Below are 19794 nucleotides of genomic sequence, written 5' to 3'. Positions count from 1 at the left end.
TATTAACCTCTCTGTGCTTCAGATTCCTGAGTGCCCCAACCCAATGAGCGGGTTACACAGCCTACCTCAGTGTCAGTGAAAGCAGCAAATGGGCTGATACACATCACGCACTTCACAGAATGCCTATCTAGCACAGAGCAAGCTCCAGAAGCACAAGCAGCTGCTATTACCATTACTGTTCATATTTCGTCATCAGATAGAAGATTCCTAGCCCCTAGCAGAGTGTACTGAAGAGCTGTCAGGTGAGTGGAAGAAGGAACATTTGGTCCTGCATCTCCTGACCTAGACCATCTGTGAACTCCTCCTCTTGGTATGGTTTCCGATCTAAAGTGTCCCACAGATTCTTACAAATGCTGTGTCTTTTGTTGAATCCCTTCACTTCAACTTTTCATCTGTCCTCTGCTAACAACAAAAGCTGGGAAATAGAAAGAGGTAAAATTACAAAGGAATCACATAGGGTACATAGGATTTAAACAACATAGGGGAACTGCACTTCAGGTCAGGTTTAACAAATGCCCTCCAAATGCCTGGGCAGGAAACCATGTAGACTGATAGTTGCAATATGTGTAAAAAAAAAAAGAGTGTGTCCAGCCACATAAAAAGGCATTCTGCCCTCATTTCCTGAACAGACAGGAGGCAACATGGTAGCTTCACAATTTAAATTCTTAAAAGTATTTATTATTCAATAATTCTTTCTCCCTCTGCCCCACCCAGCCATTTCTCGTTCCTCTTTTCTGACCATCCTAAAAGCCGAATATATCCTTCATTTCCGTGGAAGATGAGAATAAACACTAAAACCGATACACTCGCTTAGGCCTTCATCCGGCACTGTGTCACTGCGGGGTGCTGGTCTTCAACAAGTGCAGTCTTCCTAGGGCTCAACCACGTAGTGCCTTTTCAGGGTCACTGGTGCACTCATAGATTTGAAATGCCGCTGCCCATCTAAATACAACATGGACTCTGGAACACAAGAGAGAGAGAGCCCTGGAGAAACCTGAGAAAATTATTGTACAAACACAAGACCAGCTGGGACCCTGGGATAGCAATGGGAATGCAAACTTGACACCAGGCATGCAATGCTGGGCCAGAGAATGGGCCGCATGCCCCAGGGAGTGGGCCTCAACTCGAGCCCCGGCAGGACCAGTCCTAACCACCAGTGGCTGCTTGCACTGGCACCGGCCCTTCAGACAATGGCCAGGCAGGCAGAACAGCAATGGCCACCCGAGGGCCATGAGGCACCCTGACATTCAGGGCTGCAGACTCTCAAAAGCACAATCCCTTAAAGACATGCACTCGGGCGGATGGGCGTCAGAGTACTTCTTACAACAACCTAAAAGGAGAAAACTATCTTTGAAAGTTCCCCTTGTTAGGGACAAGCAGTCATCGTCACTTACCTCCATATGTTTTAGGGAAAACCAAGGGCACTTCCTTTTCCGACATGAACGTGAAATGAAAGACATTGGTGGTCATATGCTCTTTATCCTGAAGAGAGGCCACCTCACTGTGAACTCTGACTTGAATGTAATTCCCCTGAGTAAAGCAGACCTAAGTGATTAGGGACATGATAGTTAGTTGCATCAGGAAGAGGGAAGAAAGCAGTCATAAGACAAATGGTGGCTTTAGAATACAAAAGCCTCTCTTTTATGCCCAAATAATAAAAGATTATATTTCCCTGTCTCATCACACACCTACCTGTGAGGAAAGAAACAGCAATGATCCCACCTCAACAGGTTTCTGAAACATGATATCATCCACGGCAACTATAAACGGTCGGGAACCACTATCGGGGAAAGATAATACATGGGGTCAACTGCAAAATTCAGCTGATCTCTAGTTTTTCCCTAATAATCCTCTAAAGCAAACTTTAAAAGATCAAAGAATAAACCTAGAGGAGGAGGAAATAATCACACCAATAAGGAATTGTAAGAGATGACACTGTGATCAGATCAGTGCCAAAATCATCTTTTCCCTGCTGCATGTCATCACCCCTTTTTCTCAGCGGGTCTTTAATGTACTAACTGACAGCATCAGAGCAAGAACCTTCTAAAATGAAGATCGGGGGAAGGAGAGTTTGGGACAAACTGGAAGAGTAGCACTGACATATATATACTGCTGCTGCTAAGTCACTTCAGTCATGTCCGACTCTGTGCGACCCCATGGACTGCAGCCACCAGGCTCCCCAGTCCCTGGGATTCTCCAGGCAAGAACACTGGAGTGGGTTGCCATTTCCTTCTCCAATATATATACTACTACATGTAAAATAATAGCTAGTAAGAAACTGCTTATAACACAAGGAGCTCAGCTTTCTGCTCTGTGATGACCTAGAGGGGGAGAAGGGGAGTGGAGTGGGAGGCTTAAGAGGGAGGGAATATATGTATACTTATAGCTAATTGATGTCATTGTACAGCAGAAACCAATGCAACATTGTAAAGCAATTACATTCCAATAAAAAATTTTAAATAAAAAACAAACCCATCTGAAACCAGTGTAGCATTTATTTAAAAACACCATATATTACCAAACTCATTTAGACTGGTCCAAAATGCTTCCCTGAGTGTGGTAGTATAAACAGCTTCTCAGGAGTTAAGACTACCTTAAATCTAACTCACCCAAAGTTACAAGCAGTAGCCCATCCAAGTTCATATGCTTTCCTCATAAGGAAACCACCAAAGATTCGATTGAAAATGTTCCGCTCCTATAGGACATAAGATAAATATTAATAAATACAAGCTTGTGACTATCCAAATCTACAGAATAAGGAATTAACAATACCACAGAACAGAGGACAGTCTTGAAAAGCAGGCCAAATCTGAGATGAGTGTCATGAGTCCTAGTTATCCTGTTCAGAAGATTCTTCACTAAGTTCCAATACCTGAGGGTGGCAAATATCCAAGCTCTTGAGTTTTGAATTCTCCATCCACACTGCATTAGCAGGCAAAACCCGACTTCGAAAACTTATAGTCCTGTGCAAATGGAGGTGGAGGAAACCCTGTCAATGCCATGGCTCTGCTGCGGAAAAGTAAAATATTTCCAAACACCACCCAATATGTTCGAGCAAGTGTAGCTCTGGAGAAGGCCTACTTTCCCAACCGAAAATCTCACCATCCTAACTTACTTTGGATCCAGCGTGTTAAGAAACATCTCATGTATGGTTGTCCTCTCCTCGGCAGTGGGGGCCATTTTCAGTAATGACGTGGAGCTGAAGGCGACCCTTCTCCCCTTGTTCACTGCAACAGGGGACAATAAGAGCTATGATCAGAAGGGTCACACTATAGCACAAGGTTCCTGTCCAGGGCTGCCTAGGACCCTAAAAACACAGTATTTCCAGATTTTGAAAAGCCCACTGGAAATTGTATATTTATCCCAGAGAAGGCTCCTGAGGCTACATAAAACTTCCAGTGATTTTTTTGCTTTAAGATGGAAATCATATCAACTCAGTGTGAGATCACTTATAATCACCTTGACCTACAGCCCCAACCAGCAGTTATTTCATTGAGACAACTCGCATTTCATCAAAAGTGAAAAAACAAATTACTTAATATTGTATGATCAATAAAATTGTCCAAAGAATGGACTCTTTGGACACTTGACTGGTATGAGGAGTCCATACATACTCTTAATTTCCTCTACAACAGAGTTAATATGTTTTTTAAATTCTATCTTATTATGAACAAATTAACATACATTCTCCCTGTTGAAAGAGCTCTTCTTCCTCTGGGCTTTCAAGAATGAGTGGATTTACAAAGGCCGGACTAAAGAGGAAAAAGAAAAGAATTTTAAGACATGCCATTACCCCCCAAAAAAAACAAAACTGAAGATTTTCATTTTAGGTAATGCTACTGACAGCTTCACATAAGAGCTCTGGAACAATCAGGGGAGCCTTCTGGACAGACTGATCTGCACACTAGAAAGTTCACATTGTAAAAAAGGATATGGCCACTTGTCAAAATGTTTCACCTGACTCTAATTATGAGGAAATAGCCAAAAACAGGTTGTAAAAATTCTGTAAGACAACTGGCCTGGACTCTCCAAAAATGTTAATGTCTTTTCAAGGCAATCAACATATTCAATTCAATCCCTATCAAATTACCATGGCATTTTTCACAGGATCAGAACAAAATATTTTAAACTTGTATGCAAACACAAAATACTCTGACTAACCATAGCAATTCTGAGAAAGAAAAACAGAGCTGGAGGAATCAGGCTTCTCAACTTCAGACCATACTACAAAGCTACAGTAATCAAAACCATATGGTACAGGCACAAAGACAGACATATAGATCAATGGATCAGTATACAAAGCCCAGAAATAAACCCATGCACTTATGGTTAATTAATCTACCACAAAGGAGGCAAGAACATATCATCCATGGAGAAAAGACAGTCTCTTCAATAAGTGGTGCTGGGAAAACTGGACAGCTACATGTAAAAAAATGAAATTAAAACATTCTCTAATACCATACATAAAAATAAACTCACAATGGATTAAAGACCTAAATGTAAGGTGAAGTACTACAGAATTCCTAGAGGAAAATATAGGCAAGATACTCTTTGACATTAATAGAAGCAATATCTTTTTGGATCTGTCTCCTAGAGTAATGGAAATAAAAACAACAACAAAAAAAGACACAAATGGGACCTAAGCACCCTTAAGGCAGAAAGTGAAGAGGGACTGAAGAGCCTCTTGATGAAAGTGAAAAAGGAGAGTGAAAAAGTTGGCTTAAAGCTCAACATTCAGAAAACTAAGATCATGGCATCTGGTCCCATCACTTCATGGCAAATAGATGGGGAAACAGTGGAAACAGTGGCAGACTTTATTTTTTTGGGCTCCAAAATCACTGTAGATGGTGACTGCAGCCACGAAATTAAAAAATGCTTACTCCTTGGGAAAGTTATGACCAACCTAGACAGCATATTAAAAAGCAGGGACATTACTTTGTCAACAAAGGTCCATCTAGTCAAGGCTATGGTTTTTCCAGTAGTCATGTATGGATGTGAGAGCTGGACTATAAGGAAAGCTGAGTGCCGAAGAATGGATGCTTTTGAACTGTGGTGTTGGAGAAGACTCCTGAGAGTCCCTTGGACTGCAAGGAGCTCCAACCAGTCCATCCTAAAGATCAGTCCTGGGTGTTCATTGGAAGGACTAATGCTGAAGCTGAAACGTCAATATTTTGGCCACCTGATGTGAAGAGCTGACTCATTTGAAAAGACCCTGACGTTGGAAAAAATTGAAGGCAGGAGGAGAAGGGGACGACAGAGGATGAGATGGTTAGATGGCATCACCAACTCAATGGACGTGCATTTGGGTAAACCCCAGGAGTTGGTGATGGACAGGGAGGCCTGGCGTGCTGCAGTTCATGGGGTTGCAAGGAGTCAGACACAACTGAGCAACTGAACTGAACTGAACTGAATCAAATTTAAAAGCTTTCGCACAGCAAAGGAAACCATAAACAAAATGAAAAGACAACCTACATTCTGGGAGAAGATATTTGCAAATGATACAACTGACAAAGGATTAATCTCCAAATATACAAACAGTTCATAAAGCTCAATATCAAAACAAACAATACAACAAAACATGGACAGAAGATATAAATAAACATTTCTCCAAAGAAGACACACAGATGGCCAAAAGGCACATGAAAAGATGCTCAACATTGCTAATTATTAGAGAAATGCAAATCAAAACTACAATGAGGTCATCACCTCACACAGGTCAGAATGGACATCATCAAAAAGTCTATAAATAGTAAATACTGGAAAGGGTATGGAGAAAAAGGAACCCTCCTACACTGCTGGGAGGAAGGTAAACTGGTGCAACCACTATGGAAAACAGTATGGAAGTTCCTTAAAACACTAAAAACAGAGCTACCATATGATCCAATGATCCCACTCCTGGGCATATACCTAAAGAAAGTCATAATCCAAAATGATACATTCACTGCAATGTTCACTGCAGCACTATTTACAATAACCAAGACATGGAAGCAACCTAAGTATCCATCAACAGAGGAATAGATAAAGACGATGTGCAAAGAAACAGAGGAAAACAATAGAATGAAATATTATTTAGCCATAAAAAAGAATGAAATAATGCCATCTGAAGCAACATGGAGAGACCCAGAGATTATCATACTAAGTGAAATAAGCCAAAGACAAGTATCATATGATATCCCTTATATGTGGAATCTAAAAAAAGATACAAATAAACTTATTTACAAAACAGAAACAGACTCACAAACAGAACACAAACTTATGGTTACCAAAGGGGAAAGGGGGGAGATAAATTGGGAGTTTGGGATTTACATATACATATCACTATACATAAAATAGATAAACAGCAATCACCTACTGTATAATACAAGGAATTATAGTCAATATTTTATAATAATTATATAGGGAAAGAATCTGAAAAAGTCTATCTATATATATATAGAGAGAGAGAGAGAGATACATAACTGAATCACTTTGCTGTATACCTGAAACTAACACAGTATTGTACACCAACTATACTTCAGTAAAAAGTTTAAAAAGTCAATGTCTTAAAAGACAGAAAGTGCCAGGGGGATTGTTTTAAGGGGAATTATTTAAAGAAACAAGATAATAACATATAATGTGTGCTTAGTCGCTCAGTTGTGTCTGACTCTGTGACCCCATGGACTGTAGCCCATCAGGCCTCTCTGTCCATGGGGATTCTCCAGGCACAAATACTGGCTTGGGTTGCCATACCCTCCTCCAGGGGATCTTTACAACCCAGGGATCAAACCCAGGTCTCCCTCATTGCAGACAGATTCTTTACTATCTGAACCGTCAGGGAAGCCCCAAGAGCGTACAATACATGCTCCTTAATCATACCCTGACTCAAGAGAAAAGGTTATAAAGAATATTTTAGGGACAACTGGCGTCGTTTGAATATGGATCAGATATTAGAAACAATAACTGTATAACTTAAATTTCTTGGGTATAATAAAGTTGGTAATGTTATATAGGAGAATCGCCTTATTCTTAGGAGATACATGTTGAATTATTTATGGGTAAAGTAGTCTCAACCTTACTCTGAAACAATTACATGAGGAAAAGTGTATATATTTGTATTTACTGAAAAAGGGCAAGAGTAAGGTAAAAGTGGTAAAATGTTAATTTGAGAACTTAGGTGAAGGGTATATGGGTGATCATTGCATTATTCTTTCTACATTCCTGTAGGTGTCAAATTTTTCAAACTAAAACACGGAGAAAAGGGATAATCCTTCACTATGGTAGAATCCAAAGGTTGGATGAAACAAAAATGGAAACAAAAGTACTGAAATAGCAGCTTGGAAAATTAGAATGCATCAGCTGGGTGAGAAACTTTAAGTAATGCCTTCAGTGCTAGAAAAGGAGCCCCAGGTCGGCCACTAGGAGCAGCAGGTCAGCTGGAAGTGGCTGGAGGAGATAGATAAGACAGGTGGATACTTCACTCAGATAAGAGTCACCAAGGGATTTTTTGCTCTTAACTTGGGTCTCCAAGTCAGTTTTCCATGCAGCAAAAGAGATTTATCATTGAAGACTCCTAACTCAAATTTTTGAAACAAATCAGACTTCTCATAGGCCTCCAGACTCCATGCTGTACAACAGCAATCCTGTAACATTCCCTGCTACCCCAACTCCCACACACATAATTAAACAGTTTTTCCCAGTTTGAATGTCTTGGGTATAACCAGCATTAGGAACTAAGAATTCAATGTAAGAAAGAAAAGATAAGCACCTGACCTGCCTCTTGAGAAATCTGTATGCAGGTCAGGAAGCAATAGTTAGAACTGGACATGGAACAACAGACTGGTTCCAAATAGGAAAAGGAGTGCATCAAGGCTGTATATTGTCACCCTGCTTATTTAACTTCTATGCAGAGTACATCATGAGAAACGCTGAACTGGGAGAAACACAAGCTGGAATCAAGATTGCTGGGAGAAATATCAATAACCTCAGATATGCAGATGACACCACCCTTATGGCAGAAAGTGAAGAGGAACTAAAAAGCCTCTTGATGAAAGTGAAAGTGGAGAGTGAAAAAGTTGGCTTAAAGCTCAACATTCAGAAAACGAAGATCATGGCATCCGGTCCCATCACTTCATGGCAAATAGATAGGGAAACAGTAGAAACAGTGTCAGACTTTATTTTTGGGGGGCTCCAAAATCACTGCAGATGGTGACTGCAGCCATGAAATTAAAAGACGCTTACTCCTTGGAAGAAAAGTTATGATCAACCTAGATAGTATATTCAAAAGCAGAGACATTACTTTGCCGACTAAGGTCCGTCTAGTCAAGGCTATGGTTTTTCCTGTGGTCATGTATGGATGTGAGAGTTGGACTGTGAAGAAGGCTGAGTGCTGAAGAATTGATGCTTTTGAACTGTGGTGTTGGAGAAGACTCTTGAGAGTCCCTTGGACTGCAAGGAGATCCAATCAGTCCATTCTGAAGGAGATCAGCCCTGGGATTTCTTTGAAAGGAATGATGCTAAAGCTGAAACTCCAGTACTTTGGCCACCTGATGCGAAGACTTGACTCATTGGAAAAGACTGATGCTGGGAGGGATTGGGGGCAGTAGGAGAAGGGGACAACCGAGGATGAGATGGCTGGATGGCATCACTGACTCGATGGACGTGCGTCTGAGTGAACTCCGGGAGTTGGTGATGGACAGGGAGGCCTGGCGTGCTGCAATTCATGGGGTCACAAAGAATAGGACGTGACTGAGCGACTGAACTGAACTGAACTGAAAGCTTTAAAGTATGTATAGCTAAACTTGACTTGGAAATGATAGTATAAATTTATGAGGTTTTTTGTTTTCTTTTTAACATACATTCAAGCTCTGTTCACTGAAAAAGCCTAGAAACAATGACAAACTAATAAAAACATATAGTTCTAGTGCCCAGATTTCAGTGTCTAACTACCAGTTTCCCATTAAAAGGAACCTGAGGACTCCTTGGAGAAATAGCTGATACCAGGCCTGGGACAGGAAATGTATAGGATAAGTTCAAGGTATCTCATTGTACCAGAGAGCAGAAAGTTATCAAAGACTAGGAAATGTAAAAATAGCTCATCACAGGAGGCAGCTTAAAGGAGTTCCCACTGACCAAAGATGTTCATTCCAAGGAACAGGAAGAACAATGGCTGCAATTTACTGAAATATATTTCCTATATTAAAATCCATGAACTCACAGTGATACTTTCTTAAAAGGCAGAAAAACTGTCATGTCATCACTAGCTAGTAAATGTGTAAATAAAGCAAAGAATGAAACATTGATCCTGATCTTCCTTGACAAACCAAACTGCCCTAGCTGGTAAAGAAAAAGTCTTCTTTACAGATCTCTGGCTAACAAATACAGAAAGAATGTCAGAATTTGAGAATCATTTTATATCCTCTAATGAAAATGATTAAACTGCTAATCAGCAAAGGAGATTAAAAGCACTGAAGGAAGACTGATGGGAAACTAGCTATTTGTAAGATGTACATGGGATACATCTTGTACTGTACTACACCTGCGGATTATTGTTGATCATAAGAGGATAAACTGAAGTGCATAATGGAAAGATCAGTCTGTTGCTACTTGAACCCACACACTAATCTTACCTTTACTATGAGTGGGAAAATCTGACATGATACAGTAGAGACAGCATCACCTAGGAAGTGCTCTCACCAAATACACTGAATTCAAATCTAACTAAGCTTTTAGATCTAACTTCAATTTACAGAAAATACGAGGGATAGTGAAACAAGTTAAAAAAAAAATACCATGAAGAAGCAATGAGACAAATCCAGAAAGTGAGACGCTATATAGAACAATGAATCTGGGCTTTTGCCCCCTTCATGAGAAGGGGTAAAGGACAGGTGGGTGCACACAACCATTACAGATTAACACAGACTGAAGAGACTGCACAATTTTATGAATATGCTAAAAGCCATTAAACTGAACACTTTCAATCAGTGAATTGCATGATATGAATTATATCTCAATAAAGTTGCAAACAAAAAAAGCAGACTTAAGAGACATAAAAATCAAATGCTGTAAGTGGACCTTGTTCGAATTCTGATTTAAATAAATCATTAAAAAGGTAATTGGGGAAAAGTGAATATGAACTATTAGAATACATTAAGTACTTACTATTATTTGTTAGGTGTGCTAGTGGTAATGTAGTTATTTAAGAAAATATCCTCATTTTTAAAGCAATGTCTACACTAAGGTATTTAGAGGTGAAATGTCATTATATCTGGAATTGCTTTAAAATATGACACAGAAAATAATATACCTTTAAAAAAGAAGCAAATATGGCAAAAGGTCAAAACTCTTAAGTTTAGGTGATGGTATCTAGAAATTTATCAAAGTCTTCTCTCCAGTTTTCACATATCTCCAGATATTTGAAAAATATATTTAAGGACTTCCCTGTAGCTCAGATGGTAAAGACTCTTCCTGCAATGCAGGAGCCCCTCAATCCCTGGGTTCAGAAGATCCTCTGGAGAAGGGAATGGCAATCCACTCCAGTATTCTTGCCTGGAGAATCCCATGGACAGAGTAGCCTAGTAGGCTACAGTCCATGGGGTTGCAAAGAGTCGGACAAAACTGAGTGAAATTTATTAGATCTAGAATAAATCTAGAAATTTAATTAAATCTAATAAATCTAGAGACTTATTAAAGTTTTCTCTCCAGTTTTCAGATATCTCCAGATATTTGAAAAATATATATTTTATATTTTTCAAAGAACAGGAAAAAAGAAGAAATAGGGAAAAAAACAACAAAACAGCAATTACCCTTTATTTTCAGAATCACGAGCCACCATTACAAATGTCGCATCCAAAACAGGAGAAAAGTCATTGCCATGTAACTAGAGAACAAAGAAAAGAAAATGCAGCTGTAAGAAATGCATTTAGTGGGAAGACCGAGTACAATCTTAACAGATAACAGAGCCTTCAGGAAAGGCTGAAATTAGCAAAAGAGGACAAGTGCATTCATTAATTGCCATTTGCTAAGATGCCAGAAACATGACTAGGCTCTGGCAGCTGGCGGGGAGTGGCAGCAAGATCAAGCAATCTGTGGTCTAGCAGACAATGGAGACACCTCCAAAACCCAAACAGTGCACAGAGTGAGAAGGGCTGGGATGGGCACAAACTATGCCTTGGAGCTGCATGACTGGGACCCAGGGCAAGGGTCACAGAGGGACCTTATGCATCACCATCACTTAAGTGTAACCATCTTGCAGAAGGCTGGCTTTCTTCAGGCCTAGCTGTCCTCCCAAAGGCACACACAACCAGGCAGACCTCCCATCGCTCACCCAGACATTCAAATTTTCTGGAAACTTGAGTGTGCCAACTACTAGGATGTGCCTGTTTCCTTAGCCCAACACAGGGGCTTCCAAAAATGGATAAGATGGGTGACAACTCTACGGATTAAGTTAAATACGTACAATGCAGAGTCCATCAAGATTTTAAGGTATTTTTTTACCCCCTAGGAGTCTGTACTTCCAGGAAAGTTATATCCTCAAGTCCTATCGTAACCTGGGGTTACAGTTGATTCCATCCTCAACAAATCTTATCATTAGTCCTCATGACCAATATCCGTTCAACCCCTTATGAGTCCTCCCCTTCAACTTTGGGAAGAGTCTCCCCCACCTTATTATGTCCCTGTCCCGTTCAAACCTTTCAAGAGTTCCTCCTTTCTCCCAGCATCTGTTCTAAGCCTGCTGGAAAGCCTCTGCCACGGAGCCCAGATTTCTCTCCAGTTGTTCACCGAACATTCCCCTCGTGCCTGCACCTTTTTCTCTAGCCACACCTAACAACTTGGAGGTCCTGGAATGTCCCATTTTGTCACCTGAGCACCTCCTCTCCACATCTTTGCCTGATGCCTTCCTCAGGGTGGCATTCCTCAAGATACTCCTCCCCATCCCCAGCCCCAGCCCCACTCCCCAGGCAGAGTTGATCATTCCCTCTCTTTTTTTGCCACGTAAGTGGAAACAAAGGCCTCTTCTGACAGTGGTTCTCAACATAAGCTAGGAAGATATCACCCCCTAGGGGCATCTGGAAACATGCAGGGCAGGTGATGGTTGCCATGAGCTGAGGGACATTACTAGTGCAGCGCAGGTAACACTTCACAACACAGGGGAAGGTCCTGCAGAACAAAGAATTCTCCCACGTACAATGCTAATAGTGTCCCTGTTGAGAAGTAGTGCACAGTACTTAATTTGTGCTTAGTCGCTCAGTCCAATCTTTGTGACCCTTTGGACTACAGCTTACCAGGCTCCTCTATCTGTACGATTTTTCAGGCAAGAACACTGGAGTGGATTTGCTGTTTCCTCCTCCAGGGGATCTTCCTGACCCAGGGATCAAACCCACGTCTCCCATGTCTCCTGCATTGCAGGTGGATTCTTTACCACTGAGCCATCAGGGAAGCCCACTTAATTGACTATACCATAATGATTTACTTATGTGTCTGTCTTCCTACTGCACCCAGAGCTCCTTGAGGACAAAGACCATTTTTATTCACATGTTTATCCCAGCAACTGGCACAAAGACTGGCAGACAGCAGATACCCAATCAATGATTGTCAATGAATGAACTGACTGTTGAGCACTACTAGAGTGTGAACTCCAAGAGAATGGAACTTTCTCTGTTTTGCTCACTGCTGTATACCGAGCACAGATGGAACACCCCATAAATCACTGCAAAGTCAGTGTTAAATGTTGGCCATCAGGAAGTGGAATAGATGACTCACTCCCACATCTCCCTGGGGATGCGCACATAGTCAAACAGAAAAAACATGTGCGTATAGAGCTTGTAGAGAAGAGGATAGCAGGAACCAGAAGAGAGGGACGTGGGGAAGGAACAGGTACTATGAGCTGAAAGGATCAGGGACAGATTGGAGTATGATGTGACCCGGAAGCACAGGTGGAATGAGGATATGGGGAGCCACTGCCCACGAAATCCCGGCAAAAGGAAGATGTACAACAGCATACTCATCCACTCACCTACTGTGTAATGTTCCAGTTTATTATAATTAACATGTACTAGTGCTAAGCATCGTGGATGCAAAACAAACAACTCTACTCTTAGGATGCTCAAGGTCTCCAGTGGTGTGCTCTAAGAAGGTGTGTGAACCAGCCACTAGGTAGATTGGTGCTATTTATGGAGCATCTTAGATCCTAACTGGTGTCTCATATGGTAAAGAATCAGTCTACAGGAGACCCGGGTTCGATCCCTGGGTCAGGAAGATCACCTGGAAAAGGAAATGGCAGCCCACTTCAGTATTCTTGCCTGCAGAATTCCATGGACAGAGGAGCCTGGTGGGCTGCAGTCTGTGGGGGTCGCAAAGAGTCGGACACAACTGAGCAAATAACACTTTAGATCCTAACTAGTCAAAGGAATTTAGACTTTGAACCACAGATAACGGCCGTTGAAGGGTTCTGAGAAGGGAAATGATATGACTGAAGATCGGTTGTGGAAGATCTATCTGGTAGATATGTGTAAAATTAACACAGAAGAGACTAAAAGCAGGCAGAATAATTAAAAGACAACTAAGATGCTCACACAAGAGGCAGTGAGGGCTTGAATGAAACTCAGAGGCCAGGGGGAAAGGGAAGCGAGGACTCTGGTGAGCAAGAGTGGGTGATGAATCTGCAAGACTTGGCAAAGGGCTGCACAGGACAGGGAAAAATTAAAGCTTTCACAAAGGTTTGGAGCTGGGAGAACCAGGAGGGTGGGAAAGGGGAAAGTGAAGGAGAATCAAGATTGGAAAGGAAGCTGACACAGTCTGGAACACACTGGACTTGGGAGACAGCAAGAGTACACATGGGAGAGAGATCTATGGTAACCCCAAAAGACAGGTCTGAAGGTCAAGCCTAGAAGAGATCTAGAACCATCTCCACAGCAATGATGATAAATTAACATAATTGGCAACATTTGATTAGTGGCTACTGTGGCTAACAAAACAGCATCTCAGAGAGGGCAAGAAATCTGCCCACAGTCACACGGCTAACAAACAGCAGAGTTAGGATTTTTTTTTTTTTTTTTTTTGCTCACACCATGTGGCATGTGGGATCCTAGTCCTCTGACCAGGGATCGAACCCGTGCCCCTTGCAGTGGAAGTGTGAAGTCTTAGCCACTTAACTGCAAGGGAAGTCCAAGAGCTGGAATCTGAACCTACATTTTAGCCAAACCAGAGGCAGGGTATCTATTGCCAAGCTCCCTCTCTGGAATAAAAGATCACTTAAGCCATGAGTTATTCATCAAAATGGCCAATGAGAAATGCAAATTTAAAACAAAAGTGTATTTCTGACACTGATTTTTCACTGGCTCTCTTCCAAATAATTCCTTTATCTCTTTTTCAATCTATTTGTAAAAGATTCTTAGAAAGCAGGTCTTATGCCAGGGATCCACTGTGAATCAACCATTAGGACTAACAAAGGAAGTGAACAAATCATAGCACCATCCCCAACAACTTCATGTTTGGTTTTAAAAGCAGTATGATTATTATTATTTAAAAGCAGCAACAAGGGAGTTTAAAAAATTCAATGTTTACATACAGTATCAAATTTTAAAAGTACCTATTTTGTTTATTTAACTTAAATGCAGAGTACATCATGTGAAATGCTGGGCTGGATGAAGCACAAGCTGAAATCAAGATTGCCAGGAGAAATATCAATAACCTCAGATACCCACATGACACCACCCTTATGGTAGAAAGTGAAGAAGAACAAAAGAGCCTCTTGAGGAAAGTGAAAGAGGAGAGTGAAAAAGTCGGCTTAAAACTCAACATTCAGAAAACTAGGATCATGGCATCCAGTCCCATCACTTCACAGCAAATAGATGGGGAGACAATGGAAACAGTGACAGACTTTATTTTCTTGGGCTTCAAAATCACTGCAGATGGTGATTGCAGCCATGAAATTAAAAGATGCTTTCTCCTTGGAAGAAAAGCTATGACCAACCTAGACAGCATATTAAAAAGCAGAGACATTACTTTACCAATAAAGGTCCATCTAGTCAAAGCTATGTTTTTCCAGTAGTCATATACGGATGTGAGAGTTGGACTATAAAGAAAGCTGAGCACCAAAGAATTGATGCTTTTGAACTGTGGTATTGGAGAAGACTCTTGAGTCTCTTGGATTGCAAGGAGATCCAACCAGTCAATTCTAAAGGAAATCAGTCCTGAATATTCATTGGAAGGACTGATGCTGAAGCTGAAACTCCAATACTTTGGCCACCTGATGCAAAGAACTGAGATTGCAAAAAACCCTGATGCTGGGAAAGATTGAAGGTGGGAGGAGAAGGAGACGAAAGAGGATGAGATGGCTGGATGGCATCACCGACTCAATGGACATGAGTTTGAGTAAGCTTTGGGAGTTGGTGATGGACAGGGAGGCCTGCAGGACTGCAATCCACGGGGTTGCAAAGAGTCAGACACAACTGAGCAACTGAACTGAATTGATTTTGACAAAATAATTTTAATTACTGCAGAGCAACCTTCAGACTTTTTCCAAAAGGTGAAATGCTTCATGATTTCATAACGGAAAAGAAAAATGTATCTGAATGATAGATCCATCTAATACCCTGATATAACTAAGTTGTTCTTAGATAAGTTTTCACAATGAAATCTTGAACATACTCTGAATTATTTGATTTCTGTACTATTATCTTCAGGTACTTTTTCTTGACAAATTTCTTTATCTCTTTTTAAAAATATATTTTTTAATTTATTTGGCTGTGCCGAGTCTTAGCAGCATTCAAACTCTTAGTTGCAGCATGTAGGATCTAGGTCCCCGAGAAGGGACTAAACCCGGGCCCCCTGCATGAGGAGCACAGAGTCTTAGCCACTAGGCCACCAGGGAAGTCCTTCTTCATTATCTTAAAATAGCTGTTCTGACTTGTGTTCATCAGAGAGGCTGTTCCTAGATGCTACAGTAATCTAAGTGACTGTTATGGGTTCAACTGTGTCCCCCAACAAGACATGTTGATGTCCTAACCCTCAGTACAGGTGAAGGTGACTGTATTTAGACATAGGGTTGTTGCAGATATAATCAAGTAGGATGAGGTCACACTGGAGTAGGTAGGCCCTTAATCCAGTATTATTGATGCCCTTGTAAGAATAGAAGAGACATAGAAACACAAGAGGAAAGTGCTATGTAATAAAGAAGGAAGACAATGAGTGTTACAACTACAAGCCAAGGAATGCCAAAAAGCCAGCGAACCACTAGAAGCTATGAAGAAGCAAAGAAGGCTTCTCCTATACAGGTTTTAGAGGGAGCATGGTCCTGCTGAGACCTTATAGCCTTCCAATTGTAAAACAATTAATTTCTGTTGCTTTAAGCCATCTGGTTTGTGGTACTTTGCTACAGCAGACCTAAGAAACTAACAGTGACCAATTCCATTTATGTTTAACAGAACTCAGACTGTTGTGAAATTCTCTAGGGTAAAACCAGAAATAAGTACCTTAACATGGAGCTATATATGATTTGAAAATAATAAACACTACGCATAAACACTAAATAATCTGTCAGTCTTTGTCCAGGAGGATACTAATACACCATCTGTATGACGTGAACTTGAATTGCTGTTCTGTAAGTGGAAAACTTATAAAACTATACACCTGTCTATGGATAGATGGGTAAGTAAGCTTTTCTTTCACTCAGGCTAGTTGGCTGTATCAGAAAAAGGGGGCAGATTTTGGGCACAGACACACCTGGAACATATGCATCTTCACTTCCATGGATGTCTTCCCAACCCAACTAACATGGCCACTGAACTTGATGTCCTGTTCTGGGCTCAAATTCTTCTTACACATATCTACAAAACAGAAAATCAACCTGAGCACAAATCATACTCCAACTTTTCTGCGCTGTAAATCGACATATTTCATTGGAAATTTTCACAAATTCCACTATATTTCTTTTTTGTCTTGAAAACTAAAAATATGATTCCTTTTTGACATACTGAAGACATACGTATGTCTTTCTGAAAAGTAAGGCAATGCAAAGAATATAAAAAGTGAAACCAGAATCATGCAAAACCCTTCCACTCGAAGATAATTATAAAAAACATGTTGATACATAGTTGACATTTTCATATGCATATACATATATATACATAAAAATTCCTCCATAAAAGGAAACTATTTCCTCTAATATCAATATTTTATAATTACTAAAAATTCTAAGTATGCCAAGAAAATAATATCACTTACCAATCTTGTCCACCAGGGCTGTAACTATCGATAAAGGAGACATCTTAGCTGAATGAATTTTGTTGTGCATGTAGCAAATAAGAACTGTAGGAAAACAGAAGAGAACCAAATAAAGGAAAAAGCAAAATTATTTTTTAATGTTCACAATTTACTCCCTGAAATTCATAAACAGTCTTATCTGGTTTTGAAGACCCAATTCCCCATATCCCACTAGTGGTCATATCCTAGAACCAAAGATTTTGATACATTAATGAGATCTAGAAATCCTCTAATCTGACTGTTGAATTTTAGCTCTGATGAGGAAACTGAAGCCCAAAGCCCAGGTCTACCAGGTGGCTTATTATCACTCAACCAAGGTATGGTGCCTAAGGCAGCAAAAGACCCAAACACATGAGTCTGAAAACATCAAACTTCTTCAAAAAGAGAAATAAAAGACAAGGACTCACCTACCTTTTTTCTCTTGACTCTTCCTGAATCATGAAGCTATTATTTGGCTTAGAGCTCTCCCTCCTTCCCCATAATACCCTCGGCTCCTACACTACCCCATGGTGATCTGTGTACTTCCCATATTTTAACAAGTATGTACAGGTGCTAAGCATGACTCTATGTACCTTACAAACATCAACTCATTTAAAATTGTACTGTACTTCTTCAATAGCATTCCTGCCTACCCGATGATTCATTCAAATTTGTATCATCAACCCTCAGGACTGGGTCTGTGCTCAGTATCTGTTGAGTAACAATAAACTCTTCCATCCATGCACCTGCTAAAGGATGTACTAGGAGGGGGATGAAGAGCAAAAGGCAAGAAACTCCATTTACAAACCTTTATGGTACCCAGAAAGGAAACTGTAAGTGTCTGACCTACGGCACATTAGTGGAAATGAAGACAAGAGAAAAGATCCAAGAGCTAAGAAGAAAGCAGGTTTGACAAGACTTAAATTAACTCAGGTATCTAACTTGCATGAGTGAAGACGATGTACCATTCACTAAGAAAAAGGATATACACAGGAAGAGCAGAGTGGACTATTTTCAACACACTGAATTCAGGAAGTCCATGGCAGATCCAAATGAAGATGGCCAAAAGGCAGGACAAACTGGTCTGCAACTCACAAGAGCAGGCCAGGAAATGTATCTTATATAGCTCCCATACTAGAATTGATGCTTTTGAACCATGGTTTTGGAGAAGACTCTTGAGAGTCCCTTGAACAGCAAGTAGATCAAACCAGTCAATTCTAAAGGAAATCAACCCTGAATATTCATTGGGAGGACTGATACTGAAGCTCCAGTACTTGGCCACCTGATACAAAGAGACCCCGAGGCTGGGAAAGATTGAAGGCCGAAGGAGAAGAGGACGACAGAGATTCTCTTGTGGAGCACAGGCTCCAGGCGAGTGGGCCTCAGTCACTGTGGCACGTGGGCTCAGCAGTTGTGGTACAAGGGCTTAGCTGCTCTGTGGGATGTGGGATCATCCTGGACTCGGGATTAAACCTGTGTCCCCTGCATTAGCAAGTGGATTCCTTATCACTGAGCCACCAGGGAAGCCCCCATTTTGGGTTAGCTTCTTTATCTTTTTCTTATTCATTTGTAGTAACCCTTTTATATAGTTTATTATTTTCTTCATTCTTCTTTTTGGTTACTCTTTCTTGCAGACCTGTGCTAGGGTTTTTGTTGTTGTTGTTAACAGTATCTTTGGTCATATGGGAGTTTTTCAATTTAAAGCAGTCAAATTCAGCAATTCATTTTGAACTAAGACTATTACTACATGCAAGCAGGTTTGGACTTTTTATATTTTCATGGTGAATTTTTCCTGTTCTCATATTTGTGCCTCTTTATACTGGTTTTTATTTAAGTACATTTTAATGAAATAAATACAGCTAATATAGGAGGAGAAGGGGACGACAGAGGATGAGATGGTTGGATGGCATCACCGACTCAATGGACATGAGTTTGAGCAAATTCCGTGAGATGGCGAAGGACAGGGAAGCCTGGTATCCACGGGGTAGAACACGACTGAACAACTCAGCAATACTGAGAACAGTTGAAGCACTGGGATTCGAGATTTATAGAGAAAGTGCATCTATCAACAACAAAAAGGGGCAGAAGACAACACCCTGGGGATCAGCAACATTTAAAGGATCAACAGAGAAAGAGGAAGTTACAAAGGAGACTGGGAAGCAGCAGCCTGAGAGGTGGGAGGAAATATCGCCAACGCCCACAGGTGAGTTCGACATTGTCAGGAGCTGCAAAGGGGTCAGGTATGCCAAGAAGCACCTGTGAGATCACACAGTAAGGCAGCAACAGACTGCTTGGCATGATCAGCTCAATGACACAGAGGAGCAGAAGCCAGAACACAAAGTTAGCTCTCAAGTGAGAGGGAAAGAAAACTGGAGAGCGCTATAAGGGAAGGGGATTTTACCTATTTTTCATTAACAGCCTTGAATATGTTTAGAAACTGAGGGAAAAGTGAAGTTGACCAAAGGCTTGAGATACGAGGGACAAAGTGTATGTGATAAAAGGCGAGTTTCTTAAAGAAAGGGATGGAACAGTATCAAATGAACAAGGAAAAGGGACTAGCCATCTACATGAGGT

The 19794-nt window shown here is 40.8% G+C and overlaps 1 protein-coding gene across 1 annotated transcript in view; it reads right to left on the bottom strand.

The window, feature by feature from the left end:
* Window positions 1-656: 656 nt before the first annotated feature.
* ACOT9 (acyl-CoA thioesterase 9) overlaps window positions 657-19794 on the bottom strand; it is a 30341-nt gene continuing 11203 nt past the window's right edge. The window contains exons 6-15 of the mRNA XM_018043922.1: window positions 17203-17286; window positions 16702-16805; window positions 10782-10855; window positions 3685-3752; window positions 3116-3227; window positions 2873-2963; window positions 2610-2695; window positions 1693-1780; window positions 1395-1545; window positions 657-960 (exon numbers count right to left, since the gene is read on the bottom strand). Of these exons, the coding sequence (XP_017899411.1) occupies window positions 872-960; window positions 1395-1545; window positions 1693-1780; window positions 2610-2695; window positions 2873-2963; window positions 3116-3227; window positions 3685-3752; window positions 10782-10855; window positions 16702-16805; window positions 17203-17286 (947 nt within the window). The 3' untranslated portion in view covers window positions 657-871. The remainder of the gene's footprint in view (window positions 961-1394; window positions 1546-1692; window positions 1781-2609; window positions 2696-2872; window positions 2964-3115; window positions 3228-3684; window positions 3753-10781; window positions 10856-16701; window positions 16806-17202; window positions 17287-19794) is intronic.

This window comes from Capra hircus (assembly GCF_001704415.2).
Source record: "Capra hircus breed San Clemente chromosome X unlocalized genomic scaffold, ASM170441v1, whole genome shotgun sequence".
Classification (NCBI taxonomy): Eukaryota; Metazoa; Chordata; class Mammalia; order Artiodactyla; family Bovidae; genus Capra; species Capra hircus.
Note: the sequence above shows the minus strand (reverse complement) of the source record. Positions and strands in the feature narration are given on the sequence as shown.